Source organism: Hippoglossus hippoglossus, chromosome 9, assembly GCF_009819705.1.
Source record: "Hippoglossus hippoglossus isolate fHipHip1 chromosome 9, fHipHip1.pri, whole genome shotgun sequence".
Taxonomy (NCBI): domain Eukaryota; kingdom Metazoa; phylum Chordata; class Actinopteri; order Pleuronectiformes; family Pleuronectidae; genus Hippoglossus; species Hippoglossus hippoglossus.
The window spans coordinates 26,254,030-26,274,061 of record NC_047159.1 but is presented as its reverse complement, the minus strand read 5'-3'; the positions used below and the strand labels follow the sequence as shown (position 1 = coordinate 26,274,061).

The 20,032-nt window shown below is 39.6% G+C and overlaps 1 protein-coding gene across 1 annotated transcript; it reads right to left on the bottom strand.

Annotated features, from left to right (window-relative positions):
* Window positions 1-15,579: 15,579 nt before the first annotated feature.
* Window positions 15,580-19,455, bottom strand: sdf2l1 (stromal cell-derived factor 2-like 1). Its single transcript, XM_034595865.1, has 3 exons — window positions 19,183-19,455; window positions 16,401-16,597; window positions 15,580-16,228 (listed from the first exon to the last, which is right to left on the bottom strand). Exons 1-3 carry the CDS (start codon window positions 19,358-19,360, stop codon window positions 15,950-15,952), a joined length of 654 nt encoding a protein of 217 aa, XP_034451756.1. The 5' UTR covers window positions 19,361-19,455; the 3' UTR covers window positions 15,580-15,949.
* Between the last annotated feature and the right edge of the window lie 577 nt (window positions 19,456-20,032).

Below are 20,032 nucleotides of genomic sequence, written 5' to 3'. Positions count from 1 at the left end.
TTTTTTTTTAAATTTGAAGTAACGTGTGAATATATGTTGACACTTCCTCTCCACGTTGCTCAGAACAGAGGCTTTACTGTCTGTGCATTTGCCGCCTTATACAGGCTGCATTGTGTTGTAAATCTAGTAAGCCTGTTCGGTTGTTTCACGGCTGCTGCTTGAACCTCTCCACCATGTTAATGTCTGTGTGTGGTGGTGGGCTCACATGTAGTATGGCCCCCGCACTGTCTGCATGCTTTAAGCTGGGCTGTGGAGCTGACGGCTGGCGGTGTCTCTATAGAAGAAGAAGCCGCCTGGATGTGAGGAGCAGTCCCGTGTTGTGTTGTGTTGTGTCCGAGGCCCTTTTTCTGTTGTACTACTGTGAAATCAGATGAGCAGTGCAATATTAAAAGGGCATTGGCTGACAACCCCCCTCCCCTCTTCACCCTCTCCCCCTCCCCCCTCCACCAACAACACACACTCACGCAGACACTTCCACCCCCTTCCTCCCTCCTTTGCCTCCCTCCCGTCTCCCACTTCCTCTTCTTTCAAATCTTATTTAAACGTGACAAGAAAATATAGAATTGGCCCTTTGTTCGCATTAAATGGATTGGATGCCTTTACCTCGCCACAGCAACCATGCAAAGCAGCATTTGTGCCACAGCTTTTAATATATTTCGACACGTCAGTTTGTTGTCGTGGTATGTGGTGCATGCATGTGTGAGGTATGGCTGCCGTTCACTGTGTGTGTGTGTGTGTGTGTGTGTGTGTGTGTGTGTGTGTGTGTGTGTGTGTGTGTGTGTGTGTGTGTGTGTGTGTGTGTGTGTGTGTGTGTGTGTGTGTGTGTGTGTGTGTGTGTGTGTGTGTGTGTGTGTGTGTGTGTGTGTACCAGCGTGCAGAGGTCAGCTGCTTTGACGATGTTGCACTACTGTACCATCCGCTAAAGCAGTGCAATAGTATTGTCATAGCATTCGGCCTTCGCCCTACACTACAGCTGCAGCAGCAGACAGACACTGCTCAGTGGAGACAGTATAGAAACCATGTAGGTCCATATTGGAAGGTAGCCCCCCCCCCTCCATACACACACACATTTACAGCAACAATCACATGACACAGGTCATTCATTTTGTGTGGAGCCATTTCTTTTAAACCACAGCTGGTCTTTTTTGGCCGAGTGTAAGGTCACTGTAATACACTGGAAAAATCCCTTAATCCAATTCCAATTGTCAGTTAACATCTAAAACTGCTTTGTGATTAGAAGGAAATTCTTTACAAGTGCAGTGTAAGCAGTAACTGTTGACACGAGATGTTGTCTCTTATCAAGTCACTCTAATCAATAACTGTCTTATTAAACATTTTGAATAGAATTTATTGCTGTTTGTCATTGTATATTGTAAAATGAAATTTGCTGTGCATCTCAGAAACATTCACAATAAAGAAATAAATGATAGACCAGATGGGCATATATATATATATATATAGTTAGAGAGAGGGAGTTGAATAAAATTTTAATAAAAAACTGGTTTTGAGCATGGAAGCGCTGGCTTTGAATTTTCTAAAATATTTTTAATTTTTTTGCTCCATATCTTCATAAGGATTATGTATTACATTTGTACATTGCCACCGACTTGGGGCTTACAGGGAAGGTTCTATCCTATAATAAGTTCTTAAACTCAAAGATCCACATTAACACAATTGAAGGAATATCCCTCTACATCTCCTGCTAAAACATAACATTTAAATTTGCTCTTTTACTGAGTGAAACCAAAAACCACATTTCTATTTGGGAAAGTCCCTCAAGACCCACTGGAGGTCCTCAGTCCACGGTTTGGGAAGCGGTGGCTAAGCCCAGATGGCCATTTGACATGAAGAGTCAGTGGCTTTGCTGTTCAACCACGCTGCATTATTAGGCCGTATTTTACACTGGGAGACACAGGCCTCCTGGACCACGCCTTCTGTAAAAAAAAAGAACATTTTGTTCACTGAATTTCAGCGGCTGTCTTGGTTTGCAGTGCACACCACGTGTCAGATTTAGTAACATGCTTTGAGGTCAACTTTCCCAACTTTTCACACATTTTTTTTAGACAGTATCAGTTGCTTCATGCTGGCCAACAGTGCGTTATCCTGTCAAGCACTGCATCAAATCTTCCCTTAAAGCTTCCTGCTGTTACCGGCTTTCTAAGTTCCAAAGATTTTAAAATTGTCCAATCAAATTCAATCAGATGGAGGCAATTTAATTCAAGGAATGGAACCACAATTCAACCCTAAAACCTATTTTATTTTTGCGAAAAATTACTTATTTTTACCTCACACAAATCTAAATGACTCACCATAAATCTGTAGTTATGTATCAGTGTGTAGAAGCCAGTCACAAAGGGATATAAAGGACTATAAAGGATTTTTTTGTGATTTTTGTAAGATCAATAATATCTGGTTAATTTTAGTTTATCATTTTACTGATATTACTTTTCTATTTACTTCTATTTATAATTTATTTACATACAAATGGGCCTTTTAAAAATATAAATTAGCCTGCCATAATTATAATTATTTCTATTTTTAATGTGTGAAAATGACAAGAAAACTCCATTTATTAAAAATGGTCCACTTTGGAATACAGTTTGGTTACAACTTAATACATACACATGTGTTGTTTATTACATACAAGCTGTCTACTTAAGAGCCTTTTATTTTGTCGGGTAAAATGAGCAATGTGCGTGGCTTCCCTGTGAAGGAATGTGTGAGCCTATAGGTTAACGCTGCAGTCATTTTGTTATGGCCGTGCGATAGGCCTATGTTTGTGTGGAGCACAGACCTTTTTTCTCTCTCTCTCTCTCTCTCTCTCTCTCTCTCTCTCTCTCTCTCTCTCTCTCTCTCTCTCTCTCAGTCAGCTTTTGAAAGTATAATTTGAAGAAGTCACGGTGTGGGTGGGAAAAAGGGGGTAAGTTTCCTATTTGGGGCAGGTCGTAGGGGGGATGGGGCTTCTTGTGAGGAATGTGGAGGGCAGGGCCGCTCTGTGTGTGTGTGTGTGTGTGTGTGTGTGTGTGAGCCTTAAGTGTCATATTTAGCCACTGTTTTGCAAGTGACTGTGGAATTTGCTGTTTGTTGTGTCTTTGAGGGATTGAGTGGAGGCTACGAGCAAAGAGCACCTCCTTTTTGCAGTTATGTGTTTTGCTGATTTATTTTCACTCGCAGACATCCAATTACATCAAAATTTACTTGTACTGTTGGTTAGTCTCATGAGGGTCACAGCGAAAGTTAACTACAAAAGACTGAGTGATTTTGCAAAGTTGAGTAGATTTGATCACATTTATGTGGTGGTACATGTTGGTAGAATAGTTTGATATTAATGCATATAAATCTCAATAAATTGTACTAAATTTAGAACAGGGAATTTAAATAGAAACAATATGAGAATTAATTTTATTATTATTGTTTTTTTTTTTTGTATAGATAAGGTCCCAGTTTTCCTTCCTTTTACTGAACGTTACAAATGCATTTGTTGTGGATTCACATAGGAGGCCCTTTGATACCAATCAAAACCTCCATGAGGTGATTGTGGCCCGTTGTCAAATGTATAATTGTTTTACTCTCTCTTTAGCATGGAGTGGCTGTGGGACTTGGGATGATGGGCATGTAGAAGCTTGCCTTTTTCAAAGTGCTGGCAGGCAAATACCAGAGCAGACTGGTTCTATATGAATTGTGGGTGATTAAATGGAGAAGGGATTAATGCTGCTATCACAGATGCCATCAGCATGTGTCCGGAGTAGTTGGCTATAGAGCAATCCCATCCTGCTCACCAGTAGGTGTAAACGCACCTGAAACCAAGATCCTGTTGATCCTATTACCTGGAGGGTAACGTCCAGAGACGTGTCAGGTGAAATGTACTGAAGAGTGTGTCTAATGTCACAACATCATCCATACTGCTTGCTGCTTCAATGAGGCCCTCAAAAACAATATATGTTTATGTTGCCATGTGTTAAAACCGCAAACTGCACATTTGCTGCTGGGACAAATTACAAAGAACAAATAAAGCACAAAGAGTTATATCATGCCCGTTTATTTCTGATCATATGTTGGTGCAGGAAGCAATGAGGAAGAATGACGTGTGTGATCACATGATCTGGGTCAGAGCTGGAACAGTGAATCCCTTATGTGATTAGCTGATTAGAAGAAAACTAATCAGCACGTATTTTATATCATTAAATCAATTCATTAATAAACAGATTCACTGGTTGTAGCTTCTCTAAAGTGAATATTATCTGGCTGGAACATGGACTCTCCCTTTGTTGAGCAGGCAAGACTAGTGATTCGAAGATGTCACTATGTGCTCCGACAACTTGTGGTGGACAATTATTTTTGCTCAGATTCTGTTTAGGGATTAATTGAGAACAGTTGGCGGTGATTCTGTATTGAATATAAATATTGGTTTCCGCCCTAAGCGGCACATTATTATTTTGTCATTATAATCCCTCATGTATTCAGGGGGAAACACCCGCTGTGTGTTATCCTGAGGCTTCTTTAGACCTTACATGAGCTATACAGAATATTCGGAAGTCATACTCTTAGTACAGAAAGTTGAGGTGGGCATATTGCAAGGTCACGACTGTATAAATTTGTTTAAATGGCCCTAATTATGTTGCTCATAAATGGGAGCTTTGAAGGAATTCCACCAAATAAGAGTGACTCATGGTGACATAGGGACAGAGGAAATGAACCGCTGCAGCGTGCTGCCACTATGTCCATTTTAAAGTTGTGAGGAGATACATTAGGTCTGATGTCATGACAGGGGTGGAGGTAGTGTACATGTGACAGCAGTGTTGGTTGAAATTGTTTGTGTTGCAGTAGTTAGAACACCAAAACTGACCTTGAGTTGAGAAATAGGATTTGGTGTGTAGAAATAGGATTTTATGTATCGTTGTTTGAAAAGTTGTATTTATTGTCTGATTTAGATTTTTCATCAATGTTTTGAGTCTAACTTGCAACACAAGCTGTAAAAGAATACCTTTCACTCCTAAAGTGATTAGTTTGTGTTGTTACAGAGCCAATGTGTGTGCAGAGGCCCCTGACCATTCCTAAAAGAGCAAAAAAAAAAGAGGGAGGGGGTAGGAATTTATCATGTCTGTTGTCTCCAAAGTATTTGGTTTTAATGAGGGTCAGAGTGCAGCGTTTCCGACACTAAAAGTAGTGGAGGCACCTCACAAGCTCTTTCTCTTCAATATGACCCAACTGCTTCCTCAGTGTTGATAAATGGAAACATGGCTTAGACTTTTAGATGATGTGTGCAAAAGACAGAAATGTATTTTATAGTTTTCTCAGAATAGAGGTAGGTGTTTTACATTTTTATGAAATTTAAGTATAGACACAACCTTTGCCTCTTAAAACACGGGTGCAGTTAGTGCTGCATGCTACAAAAGTAAACTTGATGGATTCTGGGACATATCTGAAAGGATTATTTGATCGATTAGAAGCATAAGACTTATCATAACTTTGAAACTCTTCTAGTGTGATCTCAGAGGAAATTCAACTTTTCTGCATCCTGTAAGAATCCAAACATAGACAGACATAGACTCTTTTTTATATCATGGGTAAAGCAGCAGTGAAACTAAACGAAAAATTATTAATAAATAAATAAAGAACATGAAGGCGTTTTTAATCTTGGTCACTCAGATCAGAGTCTGTTTTTTTCCGAATAGCTCTCTCAATGATAAGATACATTTATCAAGCTGATAACTCCAGCTCAACTGATCACATGATGAATCACATGTACGCTCACAACAGGAAGCATTATCTCACTGGTGTCATTTTGCATAAACATGTACCAACTTAATCAACGTTCATTGTATTTGTGTAAAATATTTCATAACATCCATTTTAAGGTGACATATATTTAAAATATAATACAAACCCATAAAGTAGAAAAATAAACCTAAACTGAAGCAGGAAGTCAATATATTGAAGATTTATGAGAAGTAATAGAAACAAAATCTATTTCAGTTATATTGTTGACGTGCAAACAAAATCCAATAAAATGTTCAAATGCAAATATTGCTTCAAATAATATAATATTTTATGATTAGTGATATTTGACACTATCACACCAGATGTTTGTAATTCATGTGTCAGAAGATGCTTTCTTCTGTTTTTGTGCTGCAGCCATCAGGCTCTTCATTAATTGTAGCATTTTAAGTATTGAAAATGCGTCAGGCAGAACTTTGAATAAGTTTTTGAGCAGGAGAATGAAAGTTTATGTAACATCCGTCCAAAAATTCAAAGTCAAAAGTAGGAGTGTGATGAAACCTTTTTTCTCTCCTCTCAAATTAAAACCATCACTTAGACACAGATGTGACAAATCTAAAATGCCCATCACAGCTTTCTGAAGCCCAAGGTGAGGCCTGCAAATTACTTGTTTAATCCAAACAGTGTCTCTAAATATTCTGTGTAATTACAGAAGGCAAACAAAAGCTAAATGCTTCAAATTAAATGCACTTAGTTGATGAGCTCAGGCCTGCACGTCATTCTCACAGTGTCACCATGAGGAGGAGGTGGATGACATCCACATGTTTGTTCTCCTTAGATTTATTTATTGTTATTTTTTTTTTTTCAGTTGTCTTTTTATGTCCATCCTCCTCATCAATGGCATCACCTCATGAGGGAAACATTTACTGAGAGAAGACAATATTTACATGCTGTGTCATTTTTAAGTAAGAAGATACAAAGGGTTTTTAAGATTCTGAACCTGATGTGCAGAATCAAAAAGGTTAATATTTTTCTGGTAGCAACATTTCTGATTGGCAGAAAAGTTACTCTAGAACATTTGTATTGAAAAGAAAACAAAATAACAACTTCTTCACAACATCACTTGAGCCTACAGCCAGAAATCTAGCTCCATCCGTGAGCAATGAAATGGAAGTGAACCTCCAGACACTGATGTTTGGGTCTTCTCCTGGTGTGTGTGGGTTTGTTGTCGTCCACCTCCTCTGTGTTCTGTGTCCTCTGGTCCTCCACCTGTGGCCTCAGACTGAGATTCCCCCTGTCTGAGAAGAAGCCTCGTCTCGTCCACGTCTCCTCGCAGACGAGACCCTATCAATATTGCCTCTGCTTTCGCGAGAGTTAACAGAGTAGTGCAATATTGCTTATAGGGTCTCGGCTCCGAGGGCTGTTCATCTTCCTCTAATGCAGCGGACGTCACAGGGCTTAATTCTGTCCGTGACATTACAGTGAGGGTCATTCTGCTGCCATCAGGCTCTTCATTAATTGTAGCATTTTAAGTATTGAAAATGCGTCAGGCAGAACTTTGAATAAGTTTTTGAGCAGGAGAATGAAAGTTTATGTAACATCCGTCCAAAAATTCAAAGTCAAAAGTAGGAGTGTGATGAAACCTTTTTTCTCTCCTCTCAAATTAAAACCATCACTTAGACACAGATGTGACAAATCTAAAATGCCCATCACAGCTTTCTGAAGCCCAAGGTGAGGCCTGCAAATTACTTGTTTAATCCAAACAGTGTCTCTAAATATTCTGTGTAATTACAGAAGGCAAACAAAAGCTAAATGCTTCAAATTAAATGCACTTAGTTGATGAGCTCAGGCCTGCACGTCATTCTCACAGTGTCACCATGAGGAGGAGGTGGATGACATCCACATGTTTGTTCTCCTTAGATTTATTTATTGTTATTTTTTTTTTTTCAGTTGTCTTTTTATGTCCATCCTCCTCATCAATGGCATCACCTCATGAGGGAAACATTTACTGAGAGAAGACAATATTTACATGCTGTGTCATTTTTAAGTAAGAAGATACAAAGGGTTTTTAAGATTCTGAACCTGATGTGCAGAATCAAAAAGGTTAATATTTTTCTGGTAGCAACATTTCTGATTGGCAGAAAAGTTACTCTAGAACATTTGTATTGAAAAGAAAACAAAATAACAACTTCTTCACAACATCACTTGAGCCTACAGCCAGAAATCTAGCTCCATCCGTGAGCAATGAAATGGAAGTGAACCTCCAGACACTGATGTTTGGGTCTTCTCCTGGTGTGTGTGGGTTTGTTGTCGTCCACCTCCTCTGTGTTCTGTGTCCTCTGGTCCTCCACCTGTGGCCTCAGACTGAGATTCCCCCTGTCTGAGAAGAAGCCTCGTCTCGTCCACGTCTCCTCGCAGACGAGACCCTATCAATATTGCCTCTGCTTTCGCGAGAGTTAACAGAGTAGTGCAATATTGCTTATAGGGTCTCGGCTCCGAGGGCTGTTCATCTTCCTCTAATGCAGCGGACGTCACAGGGCTTAATTCTGTCCGTGACATTACAGTGAGGGTCATTCTGCTGCTGCTGACCATTCGTCTCACTGATGGTAAACATACACAGTGATACGAGCTCTGTCAGAACTTTCAAGATCGTAGCTTTGCTGTGAGAGAAATGCAGAGTATTAATTGTCTTCATCCAATAATGTCATTTCTAATGAATCTGAGTGTTTTCTCTGCTGTGCATTGAAATAATTGTTTAGTTTAACATGATTTGATGTTTTTGTAAAACCTGATATTCACTCCCATTAATTCAGCGCTTTAATTGTCTCCTCATAAAGTGGAAGTGTAAATAAAATTATTTTTAACATGTGTTAAAAATAGGATTTGATATATGATGAAATGATAGTTGATGAAAAACATTTGATATCAGAGAATGATTTTGCATTGACCCATGTTGGATCAAGAACATTGTGCTTTGATGTCAATTTTCCTTTTAATACAATATAAAATACTGAAAGAGTTGGTTCACCAAAATAATTTATAAAAACATATTTTCTTTGTTTCCTCAAGTGGTCCATCGATGGATCAAAACCTAGAGGCATCGGCTATATTTCTGCCTCCTCCCAAATACTATGGAGGTGAATTGCAGTGTTTGGTACTGACAGCACTGGAAAGACATTTCCCTTTTCACAAGCAGTGTCGTTATAACAGTTTTCTTAAGAACTATTCCTTCTTGAAAGATGTTGACACTAACAACTGTGTATTAGCCAGAGTAGGAGCAACACTGTTTTTGTAAAGACCTTGTGCAAAAATTCTAACCACAAGTGAACTTCCATTCACCTCTCTTGAGTTGGATCTCAGAGACAGATCGATTGAAAACTATCTGTATGGCCTCTACAGATAAGTGGATATCAGTTTATTTTTGCCACTAGTGGACTGATCATTTAAATGCCATGTTATTAATGGAAGAATCTGCTTTAGCTTTAATTGATCATTGCTGATGATTTAGGGTTTTGTTCTTAATAACTGAAATCACCTTATATTCATCCTTATATTATGTCACTATAGACAGAATTTAAGAGCCTCAAACTAGAAGTGGGCGATCGTCCCCAAAAAAATCAAGTCATAAACTTTATTTAGACGGATTCACGATATGTGAATCTGAATCTTAATTGCGATGGTTCCAAATTTTTAAATGTAAGACTACTTCGATCCAGCCTATGGACTTTGCAGCATTTAAAACACAGTGTTCTATTAAAGACACCGGCTGATCTGTGCATCTATCCCACATTGTCCACAGCTGTGACTGGCACCTCATCCTCAGATAGAATGTGACCCCCTCTGTCCAACGTTGGCTGCTTCTATCGTATTTACTTCAATGCTCTAATGTGCAGGTGTTTTTGGACCCTGTGAGATCCAGATGAGTGGGGTTGTACTTAATTTCCTTTAAGGTGATTCAATAAATTGGCTATCACCTCTCTGACCACTGCCTGACAAAGTCTACAGACAACCATGCTTTGAGAAATTTCTCACTGAGCAGAACTAAGTCCTTTTTATTTTGCACCAGCTCCTCACCCACCTCATGTTGAACTTTTTCAAACATGTCCCACATGGAACATCCTATGATAGAGACGGGATAGAATGTGGCCAATCAGCACAGCTTTGTTGTGAGAAGTTATTTTGTTGCTTGTGAACACAGCATGGATCCATGTCATCAGGGTAGAGTGTACATGTAAAAAAATTTAATGATATCTAGAACTTGCTCGAAAAGTAGCTCATCGACACAGATCAATGTAAAATATACAATACAATGTAAAATATGATCATTATTCTATATGATTAATGATTTAATTATGAACCTTAATGACCTTCACTGTGTTCCTCTGATGATTGTCTTCATCCAGCGGTTTGTGTAATGCAGCTCAGCTCAGTCTGCTCCCACAGTTCAGTCATTCCTCAGCAAAGTGTTAAAAATCACTGCATCTTTGGATTAAACATATGGATAAAACACAGGAGCTGCAGAAAACAGCTTTTGGGGTTTTGTTTCTTTCCTTTTAGACTTAAAATGAATCCAAATGTACAACTGCAATATTCTCTCTTTCACTTAACACTGAATTGAAAAGAGACAGTTCAAAACTTGTGATTCAAAAGGACTTCACCTCCGAGGGCAGTGAGGACACCACCCTGCCCTTCCTGTGTCTGGACGCCCTCTGCTTGACACTCTTTCCCTGTTGCACTACTGTGGGAGCTGCAGCAAGCAGTGCAATAATGAAAGGGCATCAGTCAGCTGGGCCTAGCCCCCTCCCCACCCCTCAACCTGCTACTCTGCCTGAAGACCCCACAACCCATCGGTAACACAACACTGCCTCTTACCTGCCTTTATCTGGTGGTCACGATTACTTCAATAAAGGTGAGACTAAACGAAGTGCTGTACGTTTTTTATTCTGAGCTATATTCCTAAGGGTCATAGGACGCTGACACCATTGATGCACAGAGTTCCTCTGGAGTGAAGTTCTTTTCATCCCAGTAAAAAAACAGAATGACAGGTAGATAGAAAAGTAGCAAATTCAGATTTTAGACAATATTGAAACACGTAGACGAAAATAAAATAATGAAATGTGAGTTATAAATCCTATTTAAAAACATAGTTCACCCAAACTACATATGTTAAGTTACTTAGCCATGTAGACAGGTTTTGTTTACATTTGTGTGAAGCGGCTGGAAAGCCTCCCCCTCACTTAAGTGCACACACAGCCACGTATTTTGGGAGACCCCACTTTCTCTTTCTCTGTGAGGCCTATATTTCCGGGGGGCGTGTTTTGATGAAGGAGAACGCACACACTTCAGCAGATGTCATTTACCTTGTTTGGGTCAACAAGTGAGCAGTGACTCCAGTTTCTTTTTTCATTTCGTCAGTTAATTATACAATTTATTTAATCTATTTTGAAATAGTGATTTGTATCTTGTATATGGAAATGTTGGTAATGTTAAATTGTAAATGTATTATCTAAATTCATTTTGATATTACTCCTCTGCCCTCACTGTACGATGGTAGAGACCATATGTGGGACAGTAATGTAGGGGGTCAGTCCGTAACAAATAGGTTTTGGTTGTCTAAGTGTTTGTGAGACTTAACGAACTTTGTCAAACTTGTTATGGTCACTCGTAAAAATCCGAACTCAGTAAAAAAAAATCACTGCTCAGTCCTGCTAGCCACCAGCAAGACTTTAGTGCTTCTAACTTTACATCAGTGTGATTTCCACAAACATGTTTTCATTTACTTCGATATGGCCTATATGCATAAATGTCTTTATATTGGAGTGGAGTATATCTTAATAAAAGTAATTAAATACAAATTGGCAACTACATGAGTAATATGTATTTTCTGGGGAATACAACAAAAATAAGTGTATAAAAACGCTAAACAAATTGTGAATTATTGTTATACTTGTGAGAAATACATAGGCTAATGATTTTGATTTGAAATAATTTTGACCTTTTTTGAAGGATATACAAAATTATGTATTTTATGTAAAACAGGATATGTTGTAGGTTTGTTAAACCAACCTAAAAAATACAACAAAACTAACATAGCTAAATGACATTTCTTCGTTTACCACCATCTTAGAGTTAGGGATATAAATACTAGAGCATGTGTCCCAAGTAGAGTTGGATATAAAACCTCAAAAAATATCTGTGTAGAAGTGGAGACTTAAAAAACAGCCTTATGTCTTAATTTTACTCATTTTAATTAGATTTCTTACAAGTGCTTGTTTACCGGCCTTTGTTTAGACTTTAAACAATTTGGAATTATTTGGTTAAATAAAAAGAAAGGCTTTATAGAAAAGTGTTTATAATTCCCAAAATAAGAAACAAAAGCCATTTCAGCAACATTAACGAAAAAGAAAGAAAATTATCCTTTATCTTGAGTGGGATCAAATCAAACAGATATTATGTACGTTCATTAAACTGTCTATTATACTATGACTTTTAACATATGACTGACTTTAATATCATTAATGTGCTGCAAATCATGATTCATCAGTAAATAATAGAGAAGGAAAACTGCTAAAACATCAAAATATTTTAAAAACCAAACCAAAATTTCCAGCCGTGTCATAGAAAGACCTAAATCATAGAACATATCTGAAGATTGACATGGATTACATTATACTTCATTTTGTTTCTGAATATGGTTTTAAGCCGCGTAGCATTCCTCTTTTTTCATCTTCAATAAAGAAGAAACTAATATGGGTTGGAGCTGTGCAGGACTCTGGCCCACATAGTGTCAATCAGCCGCAGGTATTACAGAAACAGCCTCCCTCAGTGACTGTGAGCAGCTCGTAGCTCTGCAGTGAAACAGTGAGCTTGTGTGGAAACAGACCCAGGGCTGTAGAAAAGTGAGGAACACGGGCGAGCTAATAGATCAACACGCCACTTCCTCCACAGAGGTGGGTGGTTACATTTACATTTCCTGTGCTCAGCCTGCTGGGACTCATGAGTGAGGCTGGGAACCTCCCTCTGCACCTCCACCCCATCAACCACTAAAGTCCCATTAAAGGTCAGCAACAGTGCACCTCTGACTGGAGGATAAAGGAGGACAAGTATCAGCAATAACTCACCAACATGCAGTGTTGTCAGAGATACACTTTCCTCTGCCTCGAAACACACCACACTTTCTCTACTAATTACTCTAGTTTAGTATTGTTTAATAATGAACAATATGCATTTTTGATAAGGTGTTAAATGCATTCTATAAATATAAATTGAAAGGAAATTATTTTGAGTGTGTTTTTATGTGACCCATTAAAAAGCATAGGTCGTAAATGCAGGCCAATACAGGCTGGTATCAACTGCACCAGTCACAGTGTGGGTATTGTGCAGCTCTGTGCACCTGTAAGCTGAAATCAGCGGTGGGAGGATCGTTTGCCAAATGATCTGCTGTCTTCAGACTTATTTTCAAACATACTTCTCCATATTTTCCATCTAGTTCCCATCCAGTAATTGTGGTGAACAGTTGAGATGGACCACTATATTGTTAAATATTCACTACTCAATTCCTGAATTCATCATTAGGCTTAAGTAAAGAAGTCAACACATAACTGTCAAATATAACTGTACTGATAAAATATCTTATTCTTAAGAATGGCTCCTTCCATCATGGTGCATTTTTCATCCATTTGATGTATTATAATATTATTCCTGGTTCAGGTAGTAACTACCTTACACAATGTCAAAGATGCACAAATGCATCATGTTTTATATTTATTGTAAATAAAAAAATATTGTACATTTTGTCATGAACATGAAAATTATTTCTCGGTGTCATATTACTGTCAGATAAACTAATCATCGTTTTCAAGAGCAGAATTTAATTTAGAGAACATTTTCAGCTTTTCAAACTGACACCATTTAAATATATGAAATATCTGTAGGTATAGACTGCAGAGCAGAATCATCACATGACCGTCGGTGCAGGAAGAAACAAACTGACCTGTTGTCACCAACAGATTCAGAGATGGACCATATTAACAGCTTAGATTAAGGGAAATGAGTGCAGGGGAATAGCTCTGGCTCTCCATGTGATGAATGTGTATCAGGTAAAAGACTTCTGGGTAAATAATATGATGAACATGAACAGTTTGTAAGATGTTTAAGTTTTGTATAGAACAAGACTGAAAAATAATCTGCTGGTTTTTCTTTCATCTTGTGTAGAATATTGATTTAACACAAAGGATTAGAACACTGTGATATTGTTAACACATCTCATTGGATAACAACCTGTAACTGTTGAAGTAACAGTTACTAGTTATTTCCTCCTCTGAGCGTTTTTTCTTGACCCCACCACTTCTGTGGTGTTTAGTTCAATACATGTAATTGCAGTGAACATGGCTCAATGAGGCTGCTGCTGCATTAACATCCTCTGAATCCACACGCTCACACACACACACACACCGGACAGGCAGCTGATGCAGAGGATGCAGGAAGCTGAGGGAGAGAGAGATGCTGAGGAGCGCAGACCTGATGCATCCTCTTGTCTCCCCGTCTCTTTTACATGACTTGTCTCCACCTGCTGGATTAAAGGGTGAGCTGCAACACCAGGCAGAGAAGATACAGCTTTATTTTTTGTATTTAGGAATCACAGTAAATTATTACCAAGGTTAAATTCAGTTTGACACATTAATTAAAAATTCTGCCTTCGCACAAATAAAAAAGCTCTGATTCCAAAAAACAAACAAGCAGGATGTTAAAGAACCAGTGTGTAGGATTTAATGGGATTTATTGGCAGAAATGGAATATAAAATTCTTAGTGATGTTTTTATCAGTGTATTATCACCTATAACTATGAATCTTTGTATTGACACAAATGCTTTATTTTTTTAAACAATGATGTTTTCAAACCTAAACAACGTCCAGTGATTTAGCTTCATATTAGAAACATTCTCCTGCCATACCAACAGCTGAAAACACATCAAATGACCATTCATGTACACTGAGCATGTGCATGCTGGTGAAGCAGATTGTTTACTCAGAAGTTTGGTTTCTTAGTTACAGAAAATGCTTTAAACGAGTAACAGTAATGGTGAAAAGACCCTGGAGTTCTTTTGTTGGATCAACGAGGATGTGGAACTGTTACTGACAGTCAAGTTTAGCAACACTTGTAATGCATTACCCTTGAACATGGGTATTATAGAGGCATGAAAACTCTGGAGTAGAGTGGACGCCATGCATAAACGTAGCAAAAGTGATGCGTTTTATAACTGAGAAACATATATATGTATTTTGCCTCAGAATGAATCGTTCATATGTACCCAGGGAGACTTATCTTCTTTCTCATCCATGGCAGGAAGAGACTACCCCTACTTTGCCTCCAATTGGCTTGGAGTCGCTGCCTTCATTTGTTGGTAAGGTTAGGTTTAGGACTGAGGAGTGATTTATTAGGCTAAGAGTAACAATATCAAAGTAAACCAAATCGGAGGCAGGGTTGAGGCAGATCTTCTACTTAAAAAAAAATACAAACAAATGTGTATGTGTGTGAGTGTGTGTGAGAGACACATTGTCATACCTTACTTTTTGGGTACAATAAACTTGCACACGTTTCCTGGACACTTACGCTAACAGCTAATCCTCCTGATAGGGGACATGTGTTTTGAGACAAGCTCTGACCAATTAACTGGACTAAAGTGAGAAATTCGACATCAAGGTAGCCTATGATAGATAGAGATACACACACACACACACACACACACACACACACACACACACACACACACACACACACACACACACACACACACACACACACACACACACACACACACACACACACACACACACACACACACACACACACACACACACTATTCATATGTAAGTTTTATTTGACATAGGGCCTCTCACCATTTCAGTTTCAGTAGTCGCTATGTCCAGTTACCCAGCCTTGATTTTCTCTACTATGAATTCCTCTGAGGAGAAAACTGTAGAATAAATAAACCATACGGCTGCACTACACAATATCAGTGATTTTCAAACTTTTAGGGAAAACAACACCTCTCCTGCACTTTGCCTCAGAACACCCTGAGTGCTTCACGTGTACAGAGACGAGTCATTCAAATATTCTACATCATTCACACAACAGCATTTGGTCCAGGTGAACTATAAAACCACCACAGCCACAGGAATCCACAGACTGTGCACACACACACACATACATGTCCATGCAGTGATGAGGTCAGAGCTCATCGTGGCGTATTAGCTCCTGGCTGGGCTGAATGAACACGCCCTCCATGGCACGCCACCAATTGTGCTGGTTGGAGGAGCTCATGCCGTGCACCTCCCGCTGACCGCGGATGGGATGGCCATACTGCTCGCCTGTCACGCTCAGGAAGACATCGGTGCCCACGTGTTTGAAGCGCACAGACTCGTCACGCTCCCAGTGGACGGCATCGCACTGCACTGTCCACAAATCCAGGTTGTCACCTTCGCCGTTCTCTCCAAAGGCACTGACCTCCTGACAACGACACAGACAGACACGGTATTGGCAAACTGATAGATCTGCTGCACAATTTATTGTAATGATTGTCAGTAAATTGTAAAGTGTATTGTATTGTGAGTGGATCCACAGCATGATTCTTGTGTCTTCTGTGAGCTCCACAAGTGCAACAGTGAGCGTGTGTCTTTACCTGGTTATTAGACAGGGGTGAGCTGAAGTGGTGGGTGTGGAGGTTTCGACCGGTCTTCATGTGGGTGATGCGGATGGACTCACCACACCTGACGGCCACCCCCCGCTGACATGGACGGTTTGGCTTCCCACGAATCTGCCAATAACTGTTTGCATCGTCTGCGTTGTCCACTCCAGTTACAGACTGCTGTCCACTGCCTACACACACACACACACACACACACACACACACACACACACACACACACACACACACACACACACACACACACACACACACACACACACACACACACACACACACACACACACACACACACACACACACACACACACACACACACACACACACACACACACACACGAGTGGTAGATTTCACTGACAGACAGGAGAACTCTACTTTAGAAGCCGTGACAGTAGCTAACTAACATGAACTGTCTGCAGACATAGGGATGAGTCATGTCAACAATAACTAACAGCAGAAGCAGCTTCTCCACTGTATCAGAAAAAGAAAGAAAAATACTCCAGTGGCACTCAGACACCTTGGCCCTGTCCTTGGAATAACCATGCAATAACATGTAATAACATTATGATATACATAACTGATACCAGAGACTCATTTTAACCTTGTGACATTTGGAAATAATCATTGTTGAATAATAGTTTTGGTTCTTAAGTATGTAACAAGCAGAAAGATTTTTAAAGTGATTTTTAAATCAGTCAAGTCTGCACCAGACTTGACTGATCATGTGACTTGTCTTATGTAACATCTTGTGTAACTTCATTATATCTAATGTGTCCAAATGTAACACACACATGACAGTTATGTTAGTTCTTACTTGAAGAATAATATGAGGAGCCTGTTTTGAATGGTTTAAGAGTCATGTTACAGCCCTCTCTCTTCCTGAGCCACACAGGAGGCTGATTTGCATTCAGAATGTTGCTGTATCACTTTCAGATCCTCTGTCTGAATAAATGTACACTTCTCTTATCACCAAGTTTGGTAGGAGGTTGTTGTAAAACAGATTAATGTGTGAGAAGTAACTATTTACCATATTGATCAACAGTCATCCACTAACAATGACACCTTTAATCAGCTCTGCTGTTCAGGTGACACAGGCTTCAGGTTATAATGACATTTGAGACCTGTGTGTGTCCCAGTTGTGGGTCACACTCCAGAACCTCTTTAACCTCAGCTTAAATCTGGAAAAGGTCCCAGGTACTTGAGTACAATTACCTGGGTGTCCACTTGGTCATCGAACTTCACTAGACCAGGACTGTGTCTCTGTGCAGGAATGGCCAGAATCTGCTCATTTTCCTGTGTAGGTTCTGGCTCCTTCACCATCTGTAACATGATGCTGTGAATGTCTGTGGTGGCCAGTACCTTTGTCTATGCTGTGTTGTGCCAGGGCAGACAACAACAGACTCAACAAACTGACTCAGGATACCGTCTCAGTCCTGGGGGTGTACCAGAATGAATACGTTATGTCCCGTCTCGGCCTGCTGCACTATCCCTCACCGAGCGCTCCGAACATTTCTGTGTTGTTGTGAACGTGTCTGAGCGGAGAATCTCCTGCTGCGTTGTGCAAGTGTGAAAGGCAAACTCCACGGTGGTCCGGACCAGACTCTCCGGACTTTCTCATGGGTCTGACAACGGCTAACGACTGGACACCACAGGGGCTCCTTCCTTCCTGTGAACATCCAGATAGACAACTCCTCCTCTGTCTGCGCTTCTCCATCAATACTCTACTGTTTCACTACTCCTACTGTTGACCCACACTACACTTGTCATTCTGTCTCCCAACATTAGTCAACTTATTGTTGTTGTCCCTCTCATTTGTCCCATAGTTCTATCTGCACACTGCATTTGGTACATTTTTCTAATCACTGACAGTTTTTTTTCTTTGGCTAGATTTTGGATGTGTTTCTATTTTTTTATTTGTTTACTTCTTTTTTCCAAACTGTGTGTAGAGAAATAGCCCATATTCACAAATCACAATTTGTTTCATAGGGCTTTAACAAGGTGTGACATCCTCTGCGCTTAACCCTCAACAAGAGTCATAAACAAGAGATTCAGTTTTGCTTTGCTTTGAATAGTTCTAGCAGGAAGTCTGGTGGTTTATATTTTGCTGACGTTGACACCAGTGTAAAAGACATGCACATAACAAGAAATTGGTCACATTACCCAAGTCAAAAGAAACACATAGGTAATATGTTAAAATGGAGACGTGTATCTTAGTGACACGTTTGATTCTCGACACTGCTGTGCTGCTTTCACACATGCCAAACTACATAGAAGAAATTACACTTTTAAATTGTCCTGCTTTCCGGGCAAAAGCAGAGCACTTCAGGAGATCACTCAACACGTCCCACTAACTGTTACCACCCCCTGTAAAATTCGGCGTGGGACAAATGTGGTGAAGAACGTCTGTTTTGAACTAAAGATTCAAGTTATATCATCTGTTCACCTGTTCACCTGCCATTACCCTTGTCCTCCATCCCCACAGACGGATTTGGGCCGCGGTCGTAGAGGACGTCATATATAAAGTAAATATAAATAAAGATATAGTCGTCACATCCTGCAGTAAAACATATTTCAGGGTCTAATCCTCACAGGCCTGTGGTTTGTTATGTATGTGTGTTCGCGGATAAGAGAGGAGACTTTAAATTGACAGATTTTTCAATGAGCTTCAACTTATCTTAGAGAACACAGCAGCCCATGTATCTAAGAGCCGGCAGCAGCTGGAGTCAAGCAGACACTGTTTAAGAGTCACCATGTTACCTGAGCCATACTTGACGTCGTGTGAGTGCAGGCGGACGTTGTGTCTGGTGTTGAGCAGTTTGACCAGGGAGCCGCACGTCACGTAGTTTAACTCCGACTCTCTGCCGTCACAGTTCGAGCAGAGCAGCAGCAGCAGCAGCGACCTGACCAGGACCTGCACAGTGTGGACGATCTCCATTTCTCTGTGGGTCTATTCTGTCACTACACACACACACACACTGAGAGAGGATGATCTGCAGCTCCTGTCTCTTTCAAACGTTACTGCTGCCCTCAACCAATCACAACTTGACAAGTCCAAACACGAGGAAGTAAATGTCGACCTGTGATTGGTCGAGATAGAGTTTCCTCTTCCTCTGTTTCAGCGCACGCACCTTTTTCCCCATTAATATTTTTCATCTGTCAAGTACTAAACTACACTTTTAAATAATTGTTATTAATTACACTACAGCTGAAGGATCTACATTAAAAAGATATATATAAAATATATAACACGGTAAAAAGTTTGAACAGTTTATTTTGGTAGATCTTTTTTTTCAGTCCTTTGCTAAACGAAATAAAGCACAATTTCTCATCTGAAAAAGGACATTGATATGATATGGAATGAGGCCATTATAATATTAAGTGTACTTCTGTTGGTTCATATTATTTTTTAGGTGCCCAAACAACATATTCTTAAGTAAGAAGAAACTTCCTTTAACAAATTCAGCAATTCTAATATACAGGTTTTGACAGAAACTCCTCACAACTGGGTAATTCCAAAATAAATACATAACACAAACTAATTACAACAATGTCTCTCTCTTTTAGCTGCAGATAATTTATAGATGAGTTTAAAAGAAAAACTCTGTGG